The sequence below is a fragment of the Canis lupus genome, chromosome 5 (assembly GCF_048164855.1).
Source record: "Canis lupus baileyi chromosome 5, mCanLup2.hap1, whole genome shotgun sequence".
NCBI lineage: Eukaryota > Metazoa > Chordata > Mammalia > Carnivora > Canidae > Canis > Canis lupus.
In genome coordinates, this window is record NC_132842.1 from 73092035 (window position 1) to 73116980 (window position 24946).

The 24946-nt window shown below is 37.6% G+C and overlaps 1 protein-coding gene across 4 annotated transcripts in view; it reads left to right on the plus strand.

Moving 5' to 3' along the window:
* EYA3 (EYA transcriptional coactivator and phosphatase 3) overlaps positions 1–24946 on the plus strand; it is a 104326-nt gene that overhangs the window by 74713 nt on the left and 4667 nt on the right. For all 4 annotated transcript variants that reach the window (XM_072827556.1, XM_072827559.1, XM_072827557.1 and 1 more), the window contains 8 exons: positions 419–558; positions 5553–5636; positions 7070–7159; positions 9410–9468; positions 11724–11884; positions 14435–14549; positions 15605–15726; positions 23503–23603. In XM_072827556.1, coding sequence (XP_072683657.1) covers positions 419–558; positions 5553–5636; positions 7070–7159; positions 9410–9468; positions 11724–11884; positions 14435–14549; positions 15605–15726; positions 23503–23603 — 872 coding nt within the window. The remainder of the gene's footprint in view (positions 1–418; positions 559–5552; positions 5637–7069; positions 7160–9409; positions 9469–11723; positions 11885–14434; positions 14550–15604; positions 15727–23502; positions 23604–24946) is intronic.

Genomic DNA, 24946 nt, shown 5'->3' on the forward strand with positions numbered 1-24946 from the left:
GGTGGGGGAGTGCTACTGGTATCTAGTGGATAGAGGACAGAAATCTATAATGCACAGGACATCCACTTGACAAAAATTATTTGGTCCAAAATGTCAGTTGTGCCAAGTTGAGAAATTGGTGTAGAAACTTTATCAGATACAGGTTCTTTTTTGTAGAACAACTTCATAGCTGTGTTCTTCCATTGAGAGGCAGGTATATAAATTCCATTTATAACTCTCTTCTGTGATGTTAGGAGCTGTGAATGCTCAATGTTGATGCCTAGATCTATATTCTTAAACTGATTAGAGAAAGTTTGCTTTTTCAGCCTTTATCCTTGCAATATGATTCTTAAGGAGAGAAAACATGCTGACCCTCTTCCTACTCTGGTCCTTAAAGCCTGTGATTACTGGCAATATATCTCTTGCTTTTCCTTTCCAGGAGACCCTTCTACAAGTCCGTCTTTGTCCCAAACTACACCAAATAAAGAGGCTGATGAGCAATCCAGAAAAAACATGACTGGCAAGAACCGGGGCAAAAGGAAAGCTGATGCCAGCTCTTCCCAGGACAGTGAATTGGAAGTATGGGAAGAAACTTTTTTTTTCTCGTTTTTTAAGTTTATCGAACATACATATCTGAAACTCCTAGAGATACTGTAGTTCTGTGTTGAATGCCTCCTGATTCCTGGGCAAGAGGAATGAAATTGGCCAAGTGAAGAGAGAAACATAGAAACACATTTCTCTGTGCCCATAGCTCACCATATTACTTTCAGATGCTTTTCACCAAGGCTTTGAAAAAGTTTTTTTGAATTTAGGTAGCCAGATAACTTTTTAAGGGGAAGAACAAATGGTTCTCTATGTTCCGGAGGAGAACAGAAAGAACAGTTCCATCATATTCAGAAAGCAGAGGGTATCACAAGTACTGTCATAGTGTTCTCCATTTAAACATCTAAAAGTAAAATGAGAAGGTGAGAGTGCTTTAGGCTTTAGGCTTTAGGCCAAGCTTCTTTGAAACCTGCAGCGAGATCTGGTAACTTATTAACAAGATTGGCACTCAATTATTTTGTGGTTAGGCACTAAAAGAATTTATTATGGGCATACATTTGGCTTTGTAATTAAAAAGATTAGAAAATTATACAAAACACTAATAATAGTGGCATTTTTCATTTGTTTTTGATTTTTCTATAGTATAAACATTTGATGGGGCAGGGGGATACTGTATTTAAATATGATGAGTTCATCGATAAACATAAAACATAAGTAAATTGTTAAAACATAAGTAAATTGGGACGCCTGGGTGGCTTAGAGGTTGAGCATCTGCCTTCAGCTCAGGACATGATCCCTGAGTTCTGGGATCAAGTCCCGCATCAAGCTCCTTGCATCAGGCTCTGTATGTAGAGCCTGCTTCTCCTCCCTCTGCCTATGTCTCTGCCTCTCTCTCTCTCTCTGTGTCTCTCATGAATAAATTTTTTTTTAAATCTAAAAAAAATAATAATAAGTAAATTGAGGCTGTGTTTGAGGACTCTCTTTCCCTTTCTTCCTGACAAAAAAAGGCAAGAAAGAAAATCTAAAGTCCTGATACATTTATTGAGAACTCACTTAGTTTTATTAAATTGTGGTAAAATATACATAACATAAAATTTACCATTGTAACTATTTTTTTAAGTGTGCAATTCAGTAACATTAAGTACATTTACAATGGTGGTTGTTACCACTACCTATTTCCACAACTTTTTAATAATCCCAAACAAAAACTCTGTGCCCACTAAGCAATAACTCCCCATTCTCTCCTTCTATCAGCCCCTGGTAACCTCTATTCTACTTTCAGTTTGTAGGAATTTACCTATTTTAACTGTCTTGTTTAAGTGGAATGATACATTACCTTTTTGTGTGAGGCTTCTTTCACTTTCATAATGGTTTCAGGGTTCATGTATGTTATAGCATGTGTAAGATCTTCATTTCTTTTTATGGCTGAATAATATTCCATTGATTGTATGCATATACCATGTTTTGTTTACCCATTCATTTGTTGATGGATACTATTGGTTTTCCCACCTTTGAGTTATTCTGAATAATGCTGCTATGAACATTGCTATGCAGATATTTCTTTGAGTATCTCTTTTCAGTTATTTTGGGTATAAACTAAGGAGTAGAATTGCTAGATTACTTGGTAATTCTGTGTTCAACTTTTTGAAGAACGAATAAAAACCAGCAACGCATGACAGTTCCAATTTCTCCACCTCCGCAACACTTATTATTTCCCTTTTTTTTTTTTGTAATATCCATCCTAATGGATGTGAAATGGTAACTCATTGTGGTTTTGACTTACATTTCCTTAATGATTAATAATGTTTGACATCTATTCATGTGTTTATTGGCTATTTGTAGATTTCTTTGAAGAAATAGCTGTTCAAATCCTATGCACATTTTTTAATTGGGTTGTTTGGTATTTTGTTATTGAGTTTTAGGAACTCTTTGTGTATTCTAGATGCTAATCACTTATCAGATATATGATGTGCAAATATTTCTCCTGTGAGTTCTTTTTATCAGGAAGGTAAAAATTATTGTGTTTTCTAAGAGTTTTATTGTTGTAGCTCATAAACTTGGGTCTTGATTCATATTGAATTTTTTTTCATATTGAGTTAATTTTTGTATATGGTATAAAGTAAGGGCCTAATTTCATTCTTTTGTACATGGATATACAATTTTCCTAGCACCTTTTGTTAGAAATATTTTCCTTTCCCCATTGAATGGTATTAGTATTCTTGCCAAAATTGATCATATATGTAAGGGTTTATTTCTGAGCTATCTTGTCAATTTCATTGGTCTGTGTGTCTGTCCTTATACGAGTACCACATTGTATTGATTACTGTAGCTTTGTAATAAGTTTTGAAATCAGGAAGTATGAGTCTTCCAACTTCATTCTTTTTCATATTTTGGCCATTCAGGCCATGGGATATGAGATTCCATATGAACTTTAGGATGAGTTTTTCTGTTTATTTAAAAAGCATTGGTGGTGGAAGGGGAGGATGGCGGGGGATGGGGGTGAATGGGTGACGGGCACGGAGGGGGGCACTTGACGGGATGAGCACTGGGTGTTATTCTGTATGTTGGCAAATTGAACACCAATAAAAAATAAATTTATTATTAAAAAAAAGCATTGGAATTTTGATAGGGATTGCATTGAATTTGTAAATCACTTTGGGTAGTGTCATTTTAGCATTGTTAAATCTTTCATCCATAAACATGATATGTCTTTCCACTTATTATGTCCATCTGACTTCCTTCGGCAATGTTTTATAGTTGTCAGTGTACAATTGTTTCACCTCCTCAGTTAAATTAATTCCTTTTTTTTTTTTTTTTTTAAAGAGAGAGAGATAGGGAATGGCAGGGAGGGGCAGAGGGGGAGGAAGAGAGAATCTTAAGCAGGCTCCATGCTCAGTACAGAGCCTAATGCAGGGCTTTATCTCATAACCCTGAGATCATGACCTGAGCCAAAATCAAGAGTTGGATGATTAACTGACTGAGCCATCCAGGCACCCCTTTGTTAAATTTATATTTAAGTATTTTATTATTTTTGATGCAGTTGTAAATGGAATTTTTTTTTAATTTCTTTGAGGGGGAATCCCTGGGTGGCTCAGCAGTTTGGTGCCTGCCTTTGGCCCAGGGTGCGATCCTGGAGCCCAGGGATCGAGTCCCACTCGGGCTTCTGGCATGGAGCCTACCTCTCCCTCTGCCTGTGTCTCTGCCTCTCTCTCTCTTTGTCTATCATAAATAAATAAAATCTTAAAAAAAAAAACTAAAATAAAAAATAAATAAATTTCTTTGACGATTAGTCATTCCAAGTATATAGAAGTACAGCTCATTGCTGAATTCATTTATTAGCTCTAACAATTTTTTGTGGATTCTTTAGGGTTTTCTACAAATAAGATTGTGTCATCTGTGAACAGAGATAGTTTTACTTTTTCCTTTTCAGTTTGGGTACCTTTTTTTCCCCGTTTCTTGCCAAATTATTCTGGCTAAAATTTCTCATACTTACATTGAATGCAGCTGGTGAAAACAGACATACTTGTCCTATTCCTGATCTTAGGAGTAAAGCTTTCCGTCTTATACCATTAAGTGTAAGATATTAGCTTTGAGTTTTTCATACACAGTCTTTATCATGTGAGGAAACTGACTTCTATTCCTAATTTATTGAATGTTTTTATCACGAAAGTGTGTTGAATTTTGTCAAATGCTTCTCCTGCATCAGTTGAGTTGACCATTGTTTTTTTTTCCCCTCTGTTTTTTTAAGGTAGCAGATTACATTGATTAATTTTGGTATGTTGATCTATCCTTGCATTCTAAACAAATTCCACAGGATCATGATGTATGATGCTTTTAATATGCTGCTTGAATTTTGTTTGCTCTTATTTTGTGGAGGATTTTTTTTTTCTATCGATGTTCGTAAGAGGTATTGGTCTGCAGTTTTCTTGACGTGTCTTTATCTGACTTCAGTATCAGGGTAATGCTGGATTCATAGAGTGATTTAGGTAGTATTCCTTTCTTTTCTCTCTTCCACTTTTTGGAAGAGTTAAAGAAGAATTGGTGTTAATTCTTTAAATTTTTGGTAGAATTTACCAGTTAATCTACCTGGTCCTGAGCTTTTCTTTCTTGGTATCTTTTTGATTACTGATTTCAACCTCTATTAAAGGTCTATTCAGATTTTCCATTTCTTCTTGAGGCAGTTTTGTGTATTTCTAGGAATTTGTCCATTTCTATCTAGGTTATTTTAGTATGCAACTATTCATAGTATTCTCATAATTCTTTTTATTTCTATAAAATTGTTTAAACATCATGTTATTGGATAATAACATCCCCACTTTCATTTCTGATTTTACTAATTTGAGTCTTTTTTTCCTAGTTAATCTAGCTAAAACTTGTCAATTTTGTAGATCTTTTCAAAGAACCAACTTTTGGTTTCATTGATTTTTCTCTTATTTTTCTACTCTCTGATTTTTTTCTTTTTAAGATTTTATTTATTTCTTTGACAGAGAACAGAGAGCAGCAGGCAGTGGGAGAGGGAGAATCAGAATCAGGCTCCCAGCTGAATGGGAACCCGATGTGCGGCTCGATCCCAGGACCCTGGGATCATGACCTGAGCCAAAAGGCAGTTGCTTAACCCACTGAGCTACTTAGGTGCCCCTACTCTCTGATATTCTAACCTTTAGTATTTCCTTCCTTCTGCTGGCTCTTTCTAGTTCTTAAATTGTACAGTTATATTATTGATTGAGATCTTATTTCTTTTTTAAGGCATGCATTTACAGCTACAAATTCCCTTTTGTACTACTTTCACTGCAGCCCATAGATTTTGGCATGTTGTGTTTTAGTTTTCATTCATCTCAACGTATTCCCTAATTTCACTTGGGGTTTTTTTTCTTTGATCCATTGGTAGTCTAAAATTGTGTTGTTTAATTTTCACATATTTATGAATTTTTTAGTTTTCTTTCTATTACTTATTTCTTGTTCCTTTCCATTGTATTTAGAAAAGATGCTCACTCATTTTTTTTTTTTTTTTTTATGTTTTCCTTCCTCAGCGGGTATTTCTGTGGGACTTGGATGAAACCATCATCATCTTTCACTCTCTTCTTACTGGATCCTATGCCCAGAAATACGGAAAGGTAATTGAAGTCTTTCTTCCTTTGTTGTAACCGTCCTCCTCCTAACAATATATGGACAGGTAACCAAAATCACTTTCTCTGCTACCTCCATTTTACCCTGTTGGCATTTTACTTTCTATGTGAAACTTTACCTGATGACTTGTACCAGGTAGGCTACGTGGTCAGGCAGTATTGATAAAACTGAACACTAGACCCGGGACCAGTACTAAACTGAAGTTGTTCAAGAGCACTATTTTATGAAGATTAAATATGGAAATGAAGCTCAAAACATGGTGGAACCTAAGGATTATATATTCATTCCAAAGACTGATCTGTTAACCTTAAGTCACTTTTAAAGCCCAAACTGAGTATTTTATTTAGCTGAGTATATGCTAGATACGTAAATTTAAAGTACATATAAAATACTTTTCTAAAATTATATACCTTCATAAACTAAATATACAAAGCAGAATTTAACTTACTTAGTCGTCAATACAAACATCAGGATTTTGGGGAGGTTTTTTGTTTCTATTTTTTAAGATTGATTTATTTGAGAGAGAGAGCAAGAAAGAGAGTGCACACGCGGCAAAGGGTAAAGAGAGAAGGGGAGAAAATCCCAAGCAGACTCCATACTGAGTGCAGATCTCACAACCTGAGCCAAAATCAAGAATTGGATGTTTAACCAATTGCACCACTCATACACCCCTAAGCATCAGTTTTAATAGAGGGATAAGCTGTATATTTCTACACTAAATTATCTCCAGGCTTCTAGTTTTCAGTTTCTGTGAATAAGTTTTATAAAAATATCTGCCTCCTTTGCTTTCTTACTATTCCCATTTGTTTCTTATTGTCATTAATGTTTCTGTTAGAAGTACTTTCCATGGGGTTTTAATATCTAGGCTGGTAAGCTGACATAAGCTAGTAACACTAACAAGCTGATTATAAAAGTATATAAAATAAGAGCATACATCCTCTTAAGTGAAGACCTGATGGTTCACTATAAAGCTAAATGCATTGCTCTTCATACAAATATTTTGACTCTCTTTCCTTTCTTTACTTATTTCCTGGCTGTTGAGATTGTCAGATAACTGACTTGCAGTATTACACCGTATATGCTCGTGCATGGCTGTGAGGTGGAAGGGAGATGGGTGTTATAATAGTAATATTTCAGCAATAACATTTCTCACAAAACAGGGAATTTCTACCCAAATTGGAGTTTTGGGGTTTTTTTGGGGGGTGGGTTTAGTTTTCTAAAAACTAAGTCCTAAAATTATTAACTTTGCACAATCCCTTTGCACAATCTTCTGTCAATGAAATTGCATAAGTAATAGTTAGAAGCACTTTTGCTAGTCTGTGTTGTTTTGGTCTTGACCCAGAATAACTTTGAAATATTTAAAGATTGGAACAGTGTTTTTAGTACCAATTAAACAAATTTTTCTTTTATTGTCTTCTAGGATCCAACAGTAGTGATTGGCTCAGGTTTAACAATGGAAGAGATGATTTTTGAAGTGGCTGATACACATCTATTTTTTAATGACTTAGAAGTAAGCATTTTAAATTGTTTCTGTGCTTCAGTGAAACGTTTTGTTTCTTTAATAACTATCTAGCCTTATGCTTATTTTATTTAGAGGAAATGTGGGAGAAGGGGTGGTTGTGAAGAGGCCAGCTGACCACTTAGGCTTATATAGTCTTATAAGAACAAGGCCTTGGCTAGGTCATCAGTCTTGGTATTGGCCCTCAATTTCATTGACTCAAAAATTTTATTTCTGTTAGATTATTTGGAAATGATCTAGCTCTAGAGGAAATGCCAGCCCTTTAGGCAAAACAGTGAAATATAAACCAACACTCCTATTCATCTATCTTAAATAACATGTAGTATGGTGGATTTGATTCTTTGTATTCAATTATATTTTGACTTCTTTTATTTTACTTTCTAAAAATACAATCTTTTGATGTATCAGATCTATAAACGGCTGCTCTAACTCATTGTAATTTATACATGCTTATTATCTATGTGTAGGTTAACTTTGATGTCCAGAATCATTTTATGTTAGATACAAGGAAAAGCAAGAACACAGAGCTTCTTGGTGAATTTTTTGGCTTTGACATTTGAGTTACCTTTGTGGTGACCCATGATGATATAGGCAAGAGCACGAGACTGGGAAGTCAGAAGATCAGAGTGTGAGTTCCAGGTTAGGAAAGTTATTTCCCCATTCTGGCTGGACCTCAGTCAAGCAGTTGTCCTACACAAGAAACTAGCAGTTGTTCCATCTGGAAAAGGGGGTGTGTTGCTGGGACACAGAGGTGGGAAGGGCATATCTCATGCCCTTTTAAGTTCATGCTGTGTACTACTTACATAACCTAGTTTTTAGTAACAGTGAAAATTTTAATTTAAAAAGATAAAATAGAAAAAAAAAAGATAAAATAGTTGGGCGCCTGGCTGGCTCAATTGGGAGAACATGTGACTCTTGATCTCAGGGTTGTGAGTCTGAGCCCCACATGGGGTGTAAAGATTAAATAAATCTAATTAATTAATTAAAAATAAGATAGCATTTTATAAACACAAAGTAATTCTGTTTCTGTTTAAATACAGTCTAGTTCTACTCAATGGACAATTCTCCAACAAATTGAATTACCAGGGCTCTAAACTTCAGTACTTTTGTCTGACCTCCACAGTGCTTTTATCTTCCTCAACTTCACATGTTGATACGTTAGGGCATCATAATTTTTATTCAGCAAACATTTATTGAAAACCTACTTTGTGCCAATAATTATTGCCAAATTGTATTTGTAATGATTTTCTAGACATAGTCCTCACTCAGGACTGAAAGTTCTGTGAAGAATTTGACCTGAATGTGTTCCTGCCCCCCAGGTCAGTGGTTCTTAACTTTAGGGGGCATAAGAATCACCTGGGGAGCTTATTAAAAATGAAGATTCTAGGACTTCACACCCAGAAATTCTGATTCAAGGAGGTCTGAGGTGGACCCAAGAATATGCATTTTTAAAAAACTTCCCCAGGGGATTCTGATGCAGGCAGACATCACAACATTGCTCTAGGTGGTGTCAGAGGAGTGATTCTCTCAGTTAGGCAGTGGGTGGCATTTTATATCAGTGGTAACACGGGCTTGGTGGAAAGAACCTTAGATTCAAATTGGAAGGCCCAGGCTCTTTCAAGTTTCTTTCTATCACTCGTATGACTTTGGGTCATTCATTTCATCTCACTTTTAGAACATGAGATTAACTTAGGTGACCACTTCTAATTCCTAAGTTTGAATTTACAGATTTCTGTTTCAGTCATTCTCCATTTTGATACCATACTCTGCCAATATCTGCTTCATCTACAAAAATTTATTGGGTACATGCTACATAAGAGCACATGCTACACAAGGACTAGACTAGAAGGGTACAAAGGAGGTATAAGATACAGGTTGTGCCATAGAAGGGCAACAGTGTAATAGGCCTTATAGTCTAGCTTAGGACATAGACATCCTTGACAGTGTAGGGGAGTTTATGTTTGTACCCATGAGCTATTGTGTTATACCCATGACTGCTAAGAGAAGAGCACACCTGAGGGTTGGGCTGGTTAAGGAAGATTTTATGAAGACTGTGGGACATGAATTAAACCTTAAAAGAAGTTGGACAGCAGGGGGGTGAGAGTGATCCTCCACACACAAGAAAGACTGTAAGGTATTTCATCATCTGCCATTTTTTGTGATCTTTTTACATTATGTCATGGTGGTGATAGCACTTATACTCCCTGCACTGAAATAGTGTGTGGTTTTGTCTTTTAACAGGAGTGTGACCAGGTGCACGTGGAAGATGTGGCTTCTGATGACAATGGCCAAGACTTGAGGTGATAGAAACAGTAATGTCTTAAATATCAGATTACTTGTTAAGCACGAGACACTGTCTAGATTCAGAGAAAAACAAAAATGAGTAAGACATGGCCCTAAAAGATGTCACCGTCTATTAGAGGAAACAGAGTTAACAATGGACTGCGATGTGTAGAGGTGACAGTAGAAAATGTGATGGAACACAGAAAAGAAAGTAATTCTGATGGCTGTGGAGAATGGCTAATTGCCAGCATTGGAGTGGCTTTCTCAGTGCAGTAGAATTTGATTTTGGCCTTAAAAAATGGGTAGCAATGACGGGATGAGGGAAGAGAATTTCAGAGTAAAGGATACATTAGTTTTTTTTTAGCCAGATTTTTAAATCAGGAAAAATGTGCTTCCAGACTGATTAGTTTTATATACAAATTAACATCAGGAATTTTGCCAAGGAAACTAATGGTGGAAGTCTGTTGGTGTCAGGAATAACCCTATAGTAGCCAGTCCTAAGTATTGTACCAGTGAACACTACACCAAGGGGATATCTGGGACAAAATGCTTGCTCGTCCCCTCATTTCTCTCTTGGCTACTATCTTCTGGCCCAGTAGTCTTAGCAAATAATCTGAAAGTTTATGTAGCTTCTATTTAAAGACATTCAGAAAAAAAAAAAAAAAGACATTTTTTTCATGTTGTTCATGTTTGTCCCTTTCATAGGTTCTTCCCTATATCTACCCTAAAATTGTTTCACCCATGAATTCTCAAGCATAGAGCAGGACTGGACATAACACTTAGGAAGGACCTAATCCTATAGGGCTGAGAAAGATTAAAAGATTTAACATCAGGAGCAGCATCCAGTTCTCCATGTGGTGCTTGCACAGCCATGGAACACACCATTCTTTTTTTTTTTTTTTTTTTTTTTTTTGGAACACACCATTCTAATGAGATTTTACTAGACTTTTTAGGAAAGTGCCTGGTCTGAAGCAGTTTATGATCTACCCTGAAGCCTAGTGGGTTTTTTTTCCTCTTCTACATGTGGCTAACCACTAATTACCTAAATATCTGGACAGCTTCATTTTCTTAAGAATAGAACCTCGTACTTATTGAACTCATTTTTGACTTTTGATTGAACCAAGTTGTCTCTAATTCTGTCATTTTTTAAATCTTTACTTAGGAAGTATTAATCTCTCCCAGCCTGTTTAACTGTGTTACTTATCTATTGCTCTGTAACATTACCCCAAAACTTGGTAGCTTAAAGTAATAAACATTTATCATCTCATAGTTTCTATAGGACAGGAACTTGAAAGTGACTTACCTAGGTGGTTTTGAATCAGAGTCTCTGAGATTAAAATCAAGATATTGGCTGGAGCTTAAATCATCTGCAGGCTTGATTAGAGCTGGAGGATCTGTTTGCCGCCTCTCTCACATGTGGCTAACAGGACACTTCAGTTCTTCACTCTGATGTCTGTCCATGGAGCAGCTTGAGTGTGCTCATGTGACAGCTAACTTCTTTCAGAGCAGGTACTCCAAGAGAGAGCAAGAGATCTGACACCATCAAATACACCAAGAACCAGACAGTTCTTCTGTCTCTGAAGAACATTACCATTATACCTTGCAGTTATTAATATTTGGAGTCATTTCCTTCCATTACTTCTTTTTTTTTTTAAATTTTTTTAAATTTATTTATGATAGTCACACACACAGAGAGAGAGAAAGAGGCAGAGACACAGGCAGAGGGAGAAGCAGGCTTCATGCACCGGGAGCCCGACGTGGGATTCGATCCCGGGTCTCCAGGATCGCGCCCTGGGCCAAAGGCAGGCGCCAAACCGCTGCGCCACCCAGGGATCCCTCCTTCCATTACTTCTTGACATGTTTCTCTGCTTTACATAGTTGCCATCATTTGTGTGTATGTGTGTACATGAAAATGTTATATTCTGGGGTGGGGTTTTCTTCTGCTTTTTTTTTTTTTTTTTTCATTATAAGATATTCTGTCATTAATGAAAAGATGCTCTATTCCCAAGACAACATCTAGTGGATGCTAATGTTTGGATGGGTCCTACCTCTCTTTCCCTCTTTCTCCCTCCTTTTTTTGATGGCAGTAATAGGGTTGAGGTAGACAACTAATGGAAGATAGATTTGACACACAGAAATTGAGGGAGAAAGTTCTCTTAGCCTTTAGACTTGATGTCAGTTGCCAGGAATAGGACAGAGAATCCCAGGTGGGATTCAGTCCAAAACCCTTTACAGTATACTTATTAATTTTCATCATCTTCTCTTTCTGCAGCAACTACAGTTTCTCAACAGATGGTTTCAGTGGATCAGGAGGTGGGGGGAGCCATGGTTCCTCTGTGGGTGTCCAGGGAGGTGTGGATTGGATGAGAAAACTGGCTTTCCGCTACCGAAAAGTGAGAGAAATCTATGATAAGCATAAAAGCAACGTGGGTGGTAAGTGTGGCATACAACCAGTCTGGTATTCTGTTTCCCTCTTTATTTCCTGTGTTCTTTTCCAGGGATTCCTAGCAACTGCTTAGGAATTGGGGCCACAATAACATTTTAACTTTGTATTTAAAAAAATTGAGATTTGATTGAAACCCTGTGAGGAGGAAGCTCTGCATTTCTCATGGACTTCTCTTAGCAAAGTTCTCTTGTTCTTTTTAGACAAATACCTTTTTAAAGAAATATGTTCCCAAGATTATGTTGGATGACATATGTTTTATTCTGGAGTCACAACTGTTGTCAGTACTAGTTAATAGGTTGCCGTATTTTTTGACTGATTAATGAAACTACCAGAACAAGTTTGTTAGAACTAGTGACTAGGTTTATGGTGGATGGAAAACTCAGTCCAGAATTCTAGATTGGCAGTAGCCATGTGTTAGACCTTGGAAATTCTGCCCAGAAATCCCTCAACTATCAGTGTCACTATGCCTAAAATTCTATTATTTGGAATTAATAACTTAGCCATAGATTAGATTTCTGATGTTTAGAACCTCTCATTTTCAATTTGAGAAAGCATGTTTATTATGAGGATACTGAGGACATTTTACCCATGGTCATACCCAATCCCCTAACTCTTGATCCAGGGCATTTTACATTCATGCAGGCCATATATATATATAAAGAATGTCTTTATTTTTATTTTATTTATCTATTTTTAAAATAAGCTCTCTGCCCAATATGGAGCGTGAACTCACAAGCCCAAGATCCAAGACTCATATGCTTACTAACAGGCAGCCAAGTGCCCCAATGCAGTTCCTTTTTTTAGTGACATACTTATGAGAAGAAAATTTTAAGCTATAAACTATCACCCTCAAAGATCTAATATGAAATGTTGCATGAAGTTTCAGGGATTCGATAGACTATCAAGAGGTATATTACCCCAGATCAAGAGAGTCCTCCTGCCATACCATGCTGCCTTATGTTGTGGTGCTGAAAATAAAAACAGGGCTTCAAAGATAATTTTGCTCACTTCTGTTAGAGCCCCCAGTACCAGATAAAAATCACAGGCATCTAAGCTTTAGGAATTTAATTAGTTTCTGTTTGTTTTTTAGATAGTATTTATTCATGAGAGATACACAGAGAGAGGCAGAGACACAGGCAGAGGGAAAAGCAGGTTCCTTGCAGGGAGCCCAATACAGAACTCGATCCCAGGATTCCAGATTCACAACCTGAGCCAAAGGCAGATGCTCAACCACTGAGTCACCTAGGTGTCCCTAATTAGCTTTTTTTAGACTCCCTTTTTAATAGCCTATTTTTTTCTCATGATTCAAAGCCAGTATTATATTTTGGCAACTCCATCTTTTTGCTTTTACTCTCTCCACATATTAGCCTTTCTTTTGTTAGTTTTCATATACAACCTAAGTATCTGATCCTTCCTCTGTTCAATGAGTGCCAGGACCTGGTCTCCTGAAGAAAGTGATATAATCCTCTGTGAGAATCCCTTGAGCCTACCCTAAGGAACACTAAAAGTAATGTCCACCTGATTTTGTAAATAGGAATTAACAAAAGTGCCACATCATATTATTAGTTAAGTGTGTGACCTGTGTACTTATGTGTATGCCACACATGACATACAGGTACTGGTTTTGTTGTTTTATCAGAAACATTGAAAGTCATGTGATTCTAGGGTTGCATTGTGAAACCATCAGTCTGAAAACATGATACACCATTCTCCTCACAGAAATGCCTTCTGTTTTTGTGAAATATTTGAAATAGAATATAGGATTTCTGTTTTTACCTTCACTACAGAAAATACAACACCAGATTTATTATTTGAGTATTACAGTTCAAATGTCTGCTAACATGCTCCCATCAGATGAATTCTGTTTTGTTCTATGCTTAATTGACCGATCTTAAACAGTGTTTCAGTCTCTTTTTAGCTGGAGTTGTTTCAGTACAAATAAATGACATTCCTGAAGTTGGTCATTCAACTTGAAATCTCAAGTCAATGTGTTGTGATAGGGTGAAAGCACAGTCACCATGGGAGCAATGTATGGCAGTGCATAGACTTCTGAAACCAAGCCACTAACTTGCTGTGTGATCTTAGGCAGCCCCCCTTTCCTCCTTGGGCTTTGGTTTCTTTAGAGAGATTGGAAATGCTGCACTCTTCCAACTATAACCCTCATTTCTCCCCCCTTTGATTCTTGATATCACATCTAAAGCAGTGCTACTCAGTATGGTCCACCCATCTGCAAATTATGTTACTGGCTGTTGATGAAAGATTCTGCTTTGGCAGAATCTAATCACAGTGTTTCTTTCAGCTGATTTTGTTGTGGTGGTGTTGGCCCTCCTAGCAAAACATTCTGATAAAGTTGAAAAGGCATCTTAATGAAGTAAGCTACTCTAGGGTTTTACCAAGAAGAGAAATCTGTTCGCTCATTAGAGTATTTCAGTGACTCACACTGTTTCTAAATTGACTCTAGAAGTTGCTTTCTCAGTGACAGCAGGGATATGTTGTCAGATGATGAGTGATGAATGTGTCTGCTTTTATTCCCGAAGGCCTGCTCAGTCCCCAGAGGAAGGAAGCACTGCAGAGACTGAGAGCCGAAATTGAAGTTTTAACAGACTCCTGGCTAGGAACTGCATTGAAGTCCTTACTTCTCATCCAGTCCAGGTATGGAAATGGTTCTTTCAGTTCTCATCCTCTCCTGGCTGTGCTCTTTCCTGCACCAGTCCACAATAGGCCACTCTGTAACATAGGTTTGGGACAGGGGTGAAGGGAGTTCAAAGGATACCAACAAATATTCAAGTTAAGTGGGAGACGAAGTCATTCTGTGCTGACAGTACATGTTCGAATTTTCAAAGGATATTTATATATGGAAACTGTCTTCTTTCCCCTTACTTTTTGCTCACAGAATTAAAAGATCAGAGTAACCCATCATCTCCAGCCCAGGAGATGGGCCTGGTCACATCAAAAAATCCATGTAGGAGACACACCACATAAGTAGAGGAAGCTCCAGAGAAATGTACCAAAACCCACTCAGGAAGGCAGGACTCACAAGAAAAGGAATATATTAAGCAGTCTAAGGAGATTTCAGCTTGAAGCTTAGAATGGGAAATAGAATCAAATACAGTCTGCATCAGTACCCTGTTGCTCCCTCCCTCAAATCAGGAATTCCAGATCTACAACCAGTAGAGCAAATAGTACAACTGACACCAAGGGGTGGATACCCATAAAGGTAAAGGACATGTGATGAGATTACCATGTATTCTGGAATCTGTGTTGCTGTTGTGTGAAAGGCAGAGAGGACTTAAATCATGTCTTATTTAAGGGCTGAGTTACATTCAGATAGAATAGTCTGTGACTAAAAGTCTTCATTGCTGGTTTTCCAGAGTATGGCATCAGTGACATGCGGTGGTGGTGGTTTATTTGCTAACAAGTGTAGTGAGCTACAATGGTCAGGAGGGAAATGGGGCAAGAATCAAGTTGCTGCTCTGTGCCAACTATATATATAGACTCTGTCCTTTAATATGGGAAATGAATAAACCTGAGATAGAGTGATAACCCAACATGGCATTGAACAAATAACAGGCCCTTTGAGGTTAGGTTTTTAATTAGATCCTAAAGAGAAGACACATTTGAATTCTTGCTCTCATGTTGGTTTGGTTCCTTTTCCTTTTCTTTTCTTTTTATTTTTTCTTTTCTTTTTTATTTTTTCTCCCTTCTAGAAAGAATTGTGTGAATGTTCTGATCACTACAACCCAGCTGGTTCCAGCTCTGGCCAAGGTTCTCCTATATGGGCTAGGAGAAATATTTCCTATTGAAAACATCTATAGTGCTACCAAAATTGGTATGATTTCTATTCTATTTCTTGTCACTTGCCTTACATAATACTTCATAATTTATGATGTACTTAATTATTTACCAATCCCTTAATTAGACACTTTATACATATCTCTAATCCTCATAGCAGTCTTTTCCTAAGATTAGTGATGGGCCAGTTCAGGCTTACCAGTTACATAGCTTGCTTAAGGCTTCACAGCTAGTAAGCAAATTCAGGTTTGTAGGACTTAATGTTTATCATGTTCTTACCTTTTATAATAATTGAAAGAACATAATATTGTAGCTTGAAAATCTACTTTTGCCTCATTCCAGATTTATTTTTCTTTTTCACAGAGAGAGTGCTGCTATAGTCTCTAATAGAAAAAGTACTAGATTAAAAAATCAAAGACTAAGATGTATACTTAAAATTGGTTAAATTCCTCACACCCTTTAGGATGGCTGCTGTAAAAAAAAAAAATAGTTGGGGTGCTTGGCTGAGTCAGTGGAGATTGTGACTCTTAATCTTGGGGTTGTGAGTTCAAGCCCCACATTGGGCATAGAGTTTATTTAATAATATTTAAAAGAAATAATAATAATAACAAATGCTGACAGCGATATGAATAAATGGGAGCCCTTTTGCACTGTTGTTGGGAATACAAAATGTATGACTACTGTGGAAAACAGTATGGTGGTTCCTCAAAAAATTAAAATTAGAACTTTTATTTGATCAGCAATCCTACTCCTGCTGTATATCCAGAACAATTGGAAGAAGGATCTCAAAAAAATATTTTCAGACCCATCTTTATAGTAGCGTTATTCATGATAGCCAAAAGGTAGAATGAATCCATGAAATGAATGGATAAACAAGATATGACATATACAGGGATGCCTCGTTGGCTCAGCAGTTGAGCGTCTGCCTTCAGCCCAGGGCCTGATCCCGGAGTCCTGGGATCGAGTCCCACATCGGGCTCTCTGCATGGAGCCTGCTTCTCCCTCTGTCTCTCTCTGTGTCTCTCATGAATAAATAAATAAAATCTTAAAAAAAAAAAAAAAGATATGGCATATACATACATGCAGTGGGATATCATTGTGCCATTAAAGGGAAGAAAATCTTGTCCTACACTACCACATGTATCAGCCTTGAAGACATTATGCTAATGAAGTGAGCCAGTCACAGAAAGGCAAGTACTATGTGTTTCTTAGAGTAGTCAAACTCCTAGAGATAGAAAGTAGAATGGTGATTAACAGAGGCTTAGAGAAAGGGAAGTAGGGAATTGTTGTTTAATGGATATAGAATTTCAGCTTTGCACCATGAAAAGTTCTGGAACAACAATGTGAGTATACTTAACACTACCGAAGTACACATTTTAAAAAATGGTTAATAAAATAAAATATTTTTTAAAAATTAAATATATTTTTGAAAATGGTTAAGATGGCAGATTTTATGGTTTTAGTACATTTTTTTAAAAAAAGAAAAAAACAGTAATAAGGGCTACAATTCAGGGTGCCCGGGTGGTTCAGTCAGTTAAGCATCTGAGCCTTTGGCTCAGGTCATGATCCCAGGGTCCTGGGATGGAGCCCCAATATGAGGCTCCCTGCCGTGGGGGGTGGTGTTTGCTCCTCCCTCTCCCTCTGCCCCCCCCCCCCCCCCCCCCGCTTGTACTCTCTCATATCCTCTCTCTCTCTCCCCACCCCATCTCTCTCATGAATAAATAAAATCTTTTTAAAAGGGGGAAAAAGGACTAGAATTCAAGTCCTATCTCTCCTACTTACTAGTTCTCACCTTAGGCAAATTACTTTTTCTCCTGAGCCTCAGTTTTCTCATATAAAATGACAAACATGCAGAGAGAGTTTGTGAAAATCAATGGGACTATTTTTATTAAGGTACTGTTTAACCTTTAAAAATATATTCAGGGCAGTCTAGGTGGCTTAGCGGTTTAGCGCCACCTTCAGTCCAGGGCCTGATCCTGGGGACCCTGGATTGAGTCCCACGTGAGGCTCCCTGCATGGAGCCTGCTTCTCCCTCTGCCTGTGTCTCTGCCTCTCTCTCTCTCTCTCTCTCTCTCTCTCTCTCTCTCTCTCTGTGTGTGTGTCTCTCATGAATAAATAAAATCATAAATAAATAAATAAATAAATAAATAAATAAATAAATAAATAAATAAATAAAAAAAATATATTCAGAACCAAGTATGGGAAACAGTAGGTACTCAGTATTAATTCATTGGCACCAGGTTTATACAAAACCAACTTGTTGCACTAAGAAGGCCGTAGAATGTGTCACTCAACTTCTTGTGTGCTGAACACGGTCAGAGAAGGAGGAATATGACAACCCACTCCTCATCTCTCCAGACTGTTTAGTCTGTGCTTACAGTTCCTACTTCCCTGTTGTCTCTAAGGAGAGGGTCATGGAGTTTGAAAGTGAGCTGTGGTTATTATTTTTTTTAATCTGCTACATGCATGATTATATGGAGCTTTCTCCATAAAAAGGAGGTCTGAAAAAAAATAGGTCTGATTTTATATATATAAAATTTTTACATATAATTTTATATAAAATATAAATATTTTTAATATTTTTAAAATATATATGTTATATATATAAAAAACATACACACACCCCAGGACCTGTGGAGGTTATAAGCCCACCAGGTCCTGTTGACATTTATTTTTCTTCATTCATTCACCAAATATTTTTTGGTCACCTTTATGTGCAAGGCATTTTTTCTAGGTACTGGGGATACAGCAGTGATCAAAAATGACAAAAATCCTAGTAGGTAAAAACAGTAAACAAGTAAGTAAAATAAACTACATATGTCAGATGGTAGTAAGTGCTATAGCTAAAAATCAATTAGGAAAAGAAGATCATGTTTCAAATTAGGGTAGTTAGGGAAGGCCTCAAGGAAAAGCTACCTTTTTTCTTTTCTTTTGGATGCTAGGTTTGAAATAATTGCTGGACATCCAAGTGGAGGTGTCAGGTAGGCAGTTGGGTTTCTGAATCTGGAAGTCAAAGGAGAGGTACGGGCTGGAGATAAATAATTGGGAGTTCTTCATGTACTTGTGGTTATTAAAAATGACTGGATAAGGCAGTCCCAGTGGCGCAGCGGTTTAGCGCCGCCTGCAGCCCAGGGCGTGATCCTGGAGATCCGGGATCGAGTCCCATGTCAGGCTCTCTGCATGGAGCTTGTTTCTCCCTCTGCCTGTGTGTGTCTGTGCCTCTCTCTCTCTGTGTCTCTATGAATAAATAAAAATCATAAATAAATAAATAAATAAATAAATAAATAAATAAATAAATAAATAAATAAAATAAATAAAATAAATAAAAATAAAAATGACTGGATAAATCATAGGAATGAATGTAGACAGAAGAATGGAGGTCTATGAACTAAGCCCTGAGTCCCTCTAATATTTAAATGTTTAGATCTTAAGGTGGAACCAGCAGAAGTGTCAGAAGGAGGTCTGTGAGATAGGAAGAAAACAAGGAAATTGTGTCTTAAAAGAAAGTGATGGGCTCAATCAGATGTTGCTGATGGGTCAAATGAGGTTGCTACCTGGAGGCTGCTAATAACCCTGAATGGGCAGTTTGAGCAAAGTGATGGGGGTGATTCCTAATTGGAATGGGTTTAAGAGAGAATGGGAAGGGAAGAGCTGCAGAAGGTATGGTAACCGTATGGTAACACTTTAGATGAGATGTAAAGAAGAACAAAGAAATGAGTCTATAAATGGAAGGTTATATGAGTTCAAGAGAATTTTTGAACATAAGAGAAATTATACCAACTTTATATGCAAGTGGTAGCAATTCTCTAGATGATGAGGGACAATAGTGACTCCTGTGTGTCTGGCATTGCCAAGGCACTAGGAATATAACAGAGACAAAATCCTCTCTCCTCATGGAACTTACCTTCACTCACTGGTACGAGGATAACTGGGTTCTCCATGTGAGGAGAAAAGCAGAGTTTTATTCCTTCCTTATGCTATTTGTAAAAATAAGTTTGAGGTAGATTAAAAAAACATGATAAGCAAAACTTTAATTTTTAGAAGAAAATACAGAATAGTATCTGTATGGCCTTAAGATAGAAGAGGATCTTATTTAAATGGCCCAAAAAAAGTTTCAAAAAACAAAAAATTATCATTTTAATTAGACGAATCTTATTTTATATTGAGTGAAAATATAAAATGATAAACCAGACTAGGAAAAGATATTTGCAGCTCTTTTACTTACTAATTCATATATAAAACCTGTTGGGGCGCCTCAATGGTTCAGTCGGTTAAGCATCTGCCTTCAATTCAGGTCATGGTTCTAGGGTCCTGGGATGTAGCCCCCCCCATGTCAAGCTGTCTGCTCAGCAAGGAGCCTGCTTCTCCCTCTCCCTCTGCCTGCTGCTCCCCCTGCTTGTGTTCTCTCTCTCAAATAAATAAGATATGTTTTTTAAAAAAGTAAATGAACTAAAACTACATAACATCCATAAGGATTAATATGAAAAACAGTGTTTAACACAAAAAACACATTGTAGATATGTACAGAGTGTATAATTTATCTAAAGGTCAAAAACGTACATAACCATGTAACCATATATTGTTTATGGATATCTATATACTCAGATAAATGAAGGGTCAACAGATAGGGGTACACAGGAAATCAAATCTGTAATATCTCATTATTCTTATTTTTTTATGTACAGTGTTACGATTTGACAAAAGTGAGTTGGTGGTAGATACACAAGAATTTATTTTTATTCTCCTTATTCTGTATGTTTAGTTATTTCATTTACAAGGGATTGCAGGAAACACACTCCCCTTTGTGTTTTGGTATCACTGCCACTGCTTCACTATGCGTTTCATAAGAATGCAGAGCACTTACTAATAATTTATGCCTTTCACACCTGAAAGGTAAATTCTCTGTAGTCCTTGTTATACTGAGTCCTGACATCCAAAGGCTCATCCAACTAATGGGAATGATTTTATTCCCTTTGACAGTACCTGTGTTTATTTGGTAATTTTTCTCAGTCTCATTTCACCCAGAGCTAATTTGCAAAGCAATAGGTACCTGGACCTTGGTAACCACAGTGAGAGAATTGAGGCTTTCCTGTACAGAACTGTGAAGTGGGAGTAAGGAGAAGAAATATTTGTTTTCTTCCTCTGAAATGATTTCGAGTTAAGGTTCTCTAAATGGCCACTCTGTTATCTTGGATATTAAAAAGAATTCTCGGAATCCCTGGGTGGCTCAGCAGTTTTGTGCCTGCCTTCGGCCCAGGGCATGATCCTGGAATCCCGGGATCAAATCCCACATCAGGCCCCCTGCATGGAGCCTGCTTCTCCCTCTGCCTTTGTTTCTGCGCTCTCTCTCTCTCTCTCTCTCATAAATAAAATCTTAATAATAATAATAATTAATAAATAAAAAGAATTCTCAAAAATGCTTCAGGAATCCTAGAAACCTAATATTCTCCAAAGGTTTAGTTGGTCTTGCTGTTACAGATTTAGTTGTCTGATACTTGGTAAGCTGAGTGATCATTGGCCATATCCTCCTGCATGCAGGGCTCATCTTCAGGATTGTTTTGAGAGTGTAAAATGGAGGAAGTATATTTACCAACAGTATGGGAGTCATTTTTTTATATAGCTACTTCTTCACTTTGAGCTGCTAATAAATCTTTCTGTCTCCATCCTTTTAGAGGAGACATTCCTAAATGTATTTCATCCTTGATCATTACATGCCATGACAAAAATCTTTCTACGTCCTTGTCCTTTAAATATGAGACATTCCCTTTGTTGGGTCTTACAGAAAAAAATCTAAACTCTGACTTAAGGTTCTTTTCTATAAACAGATCATAAAGGAGATTGGATCTGGCAGAGGTTGGCTTAGGTTGTAAGGATGTAGTATTTGGCATGGAATTACGCAAACAGCTCTTCAACACTTTGAACATAATAAAAATTTATTAGTTGAACTATTTAATGTTTGAATTAGGGCTCAAGACATGGACTGCAGTCATCTACTGAATCATTTATGAGATTAATGTGTATTTATTCTGCAAACATTGACTGCATTGCTTGATTTGAATGTCAGGCTTGACAATGCTATTGTAAAACATTAGCACTTAAAGGGACCTACGTGCACCTGAGCCAAGCTTTTTATTACAAGTGGGAGGCTAAAGTCCAAAATGGACCAGAATTTGGTTCAGGTGACTAGTTCACCTGGTTTGAGGTGCCAGTTAGGCTAGGAGTTTCAAAGACTTGCAGTTGCTCACATGTGCCAAGCAGGACTTCTGAGTATGGGTGGATAGGTTCTTGTCAATTTTGATGTAGTCATCTCAAATTCATGTATTTATATGTTTATTACAAAAAATTTCCAGCAGATGGCAGACAAGTGCCTTGGGGAAGAGGCACTTTTTTTCTTGTTCACACAGGAACCCTGGTGCTAAGTCACTGGATCTTGCAGGAAGAAAGGATGAAGAAGAAAGCAGAGTTAGGACCTTGCTTAACTGAAGAAGGTGGCAGAAACAGGGAAATAAGAGCAAAGGAAATAATTTCCTTTCTATTTACGCAAATAAAGTATCTTTCCCACAGCATTATCATCAGTGCATGTTTCCAGTTGTTCCAGATGGGATTTGAATTTTGATACACTGCCATGTTTCTCAGCTGTCTACCATGGCTTGAAATCACCTTCCCCAAGGTCAATTTCAGAGAGACACTATCTCAGCTGACGTTACAAAGTATAATAGGATATTCTGGATGTGACAGATTTACTGCCATATTCATTGGTAGTCTGGGGCTGTTCCCCCACTGAAAGCCTAAGGACTGTTTCTGGAAAGTGAAGAATTGGAGGAAATGGCTGTTTGCCTATTTCTTGTTACCAACAAGAAATCAGGACCTTATGCTTCCACTTTTTTTTTCCCTACACTAAAACGGGTTCCCTCTGAAATCATTCTTATATCATGGCAAGATAGCTAGAGCCTAGATTGGAGCCTGGAGCCCAAAATATAGCTACTAGCTTGTTTGTGATCTGGGACAAGTAACTAATCCTTTCAGCTCCATTTTCATCTTTACAGTAGGGAAATGATACTCATCTCACTGGATTATTTTGAGAGTTCATTAAAGGAATACCTTGAGAACTGCTTTGTAGGCTACAGGAGATATGGAAGAGGGAGGTGGTATTCTCAGCTCTCACACTGCCTAGGCCCCTTTGCTTCCCATTTATAAAAATTCCCCACACTAAGGGGTGCCTGGGTGACTCAGTCAGTCAAGCATCCAACCCTTTTTTTTTTTTTTTTAAAGATTTTATTTATTTATTCATGAGAGAGAAAGAGGCAGACATAGGCAGGGGAGAAGCAGGTTCCCTGCAGGAGCCCGATGCGGGACTCAATCCCAGGACCCCGGGATCATGACATGAGCCAAAGGCAGACACTCAACCATTGAGCCATGCAGGTGCCCCAAGCGTCCAACTCTTGATCTCAGTTCAGACCTTGATCTCAGGGTCATAAGTTCAAGCCTGTGCTGGGTGTGGACCCTACTAAAAAAAAAAAAAAATCCCCACACTAAGATCTTAGGGATTTTACCCTCAGTATGCAGATTAAAATAAGAACCTAAAAAGAACAATGCCTAGGAAGTCTGTTGTCATCTTAATAGCACAATTTCACATTCTTTGGGTAGCAGGCCTGCTGGATCTCTAGCGGCCACCCATATTCCCCACCAGACAAATTACTTGGGCTGCCACTTATTTTGTCTAAGCTTAGGCAGGTGAACCAGCAGCAGCCCTCTTTGGTGCTGAAAAAAGGTAGGGAGACTATCCTAATGGGAAATTTATTTTTCTTACCAGGTAAGGAGAGCTGCTTCGAGAGAATTGTGTCTAGGTTTGGAAAGAAAGTCACATACGTAGTGATTGGAGATGGACGAGATGAAGAAATTGCAGCCAAACAGGTAAACATGGTTAAGAGAATAATCCCATGTGGTAATGCATCAAGCAGTTAGAAAAATGGTAAAAGTCAGAAATCTTAGTAATCTTATGCATTATAATGTTTTCCCTTTTCTTTAAAGAAAGAGGTTCCTTTTTTCCCCAAATAGAATTTTCCCTATAAGTTGTTAGATCCTTCCTTTCTCTCTCCTCCCTGCCACTCAGAAATCTTAAAATCATTGAGCCTTGCTGGAGAGACCCCCATCATTAAACCTGGTAGAGGCCAATACAACCAAGTGAAAGTTCTTTGGATAAAGTCCTTTCTGCTTTTGAGCCCAGAAAAGATTATTCAGCTGTGCAGGTCCCAACTCCAGGCCACCTCTTCTCATTACAGGAAATGGTGGATGAAAGAGTCTTGCCTATGGAATCTAAAATTAGACTGGGTCAGATCTTATCCATTTATTAGCTGTGTGACTTTGGACAGTTTACTTCTCTTTGAGTTTCCTCATCTGCATTTATTAAATGAATCTACAAAAGTTCTTTTCCTCTACTCTGGTTCCTTCCAGCAACTCTGCTTCTTAGGTTTGGAAGTGGAAGATTGCCAACTAGGACTAGCTGTCCTGCTTTTCTTCATCACTTAATGTAAAAACTTCAACTATTAATAAATTGAGATTGCTAATCAGGTGGCACTATTACCTCATTATGTTTTCATTTACCATTTTATGTAGCAATTCAAGGACCTTTTTTTTTTTTAATGTGTTATTTCTAAGGCTTTGATTCTGAAGTGCTTGTTGCGCTCTAGGAAAGACACTAGTGGATGGAGGCAATAGTGCTGCTTGGTTTGAAGAAGGGAGTTGGGGAGATAAAGAACAACTTAAGTCATTAGCAGAGTTGGTGCCTCTAAGCTGATGCCTGTAGTGATCTACCATAGAATATACCCACTGGAAGATGCCTTAGAGCTCTATCCAGTTCAGACTCTACCCTGTGAGGGGCCTTTTCTGTAGCCCTTTGTTTTTGTTTTTGTTTTTGTTTTTGTTTTTTCTCTGTGGCCCTTTGATAGAAGACTTTCTAGTCCTTGCTTGAATAAACCCAAGGATGGGGAGACTGCTTCCTGTGTATCCCCTTCTGTGAAGTCACTCAAGCTGTTAGGATGTTCCTCCTTCCACTAAACTAAAACTTGTGTCTCTTTCACATCCTGGGCCTAGTCTTGAGCACAACGTAACAAGTCTGTTTCCTCTTCGGCATATTAAAAGCCTTTTAAATATTATGTGCAAGCCACATGCTTGAAAAACGCTGAGCTTACTGCCAAAGAACTGTTGTAATAAGACTTCAGTATTTTGGGTGACTTGCAACCAGTTTGAGCAAAATG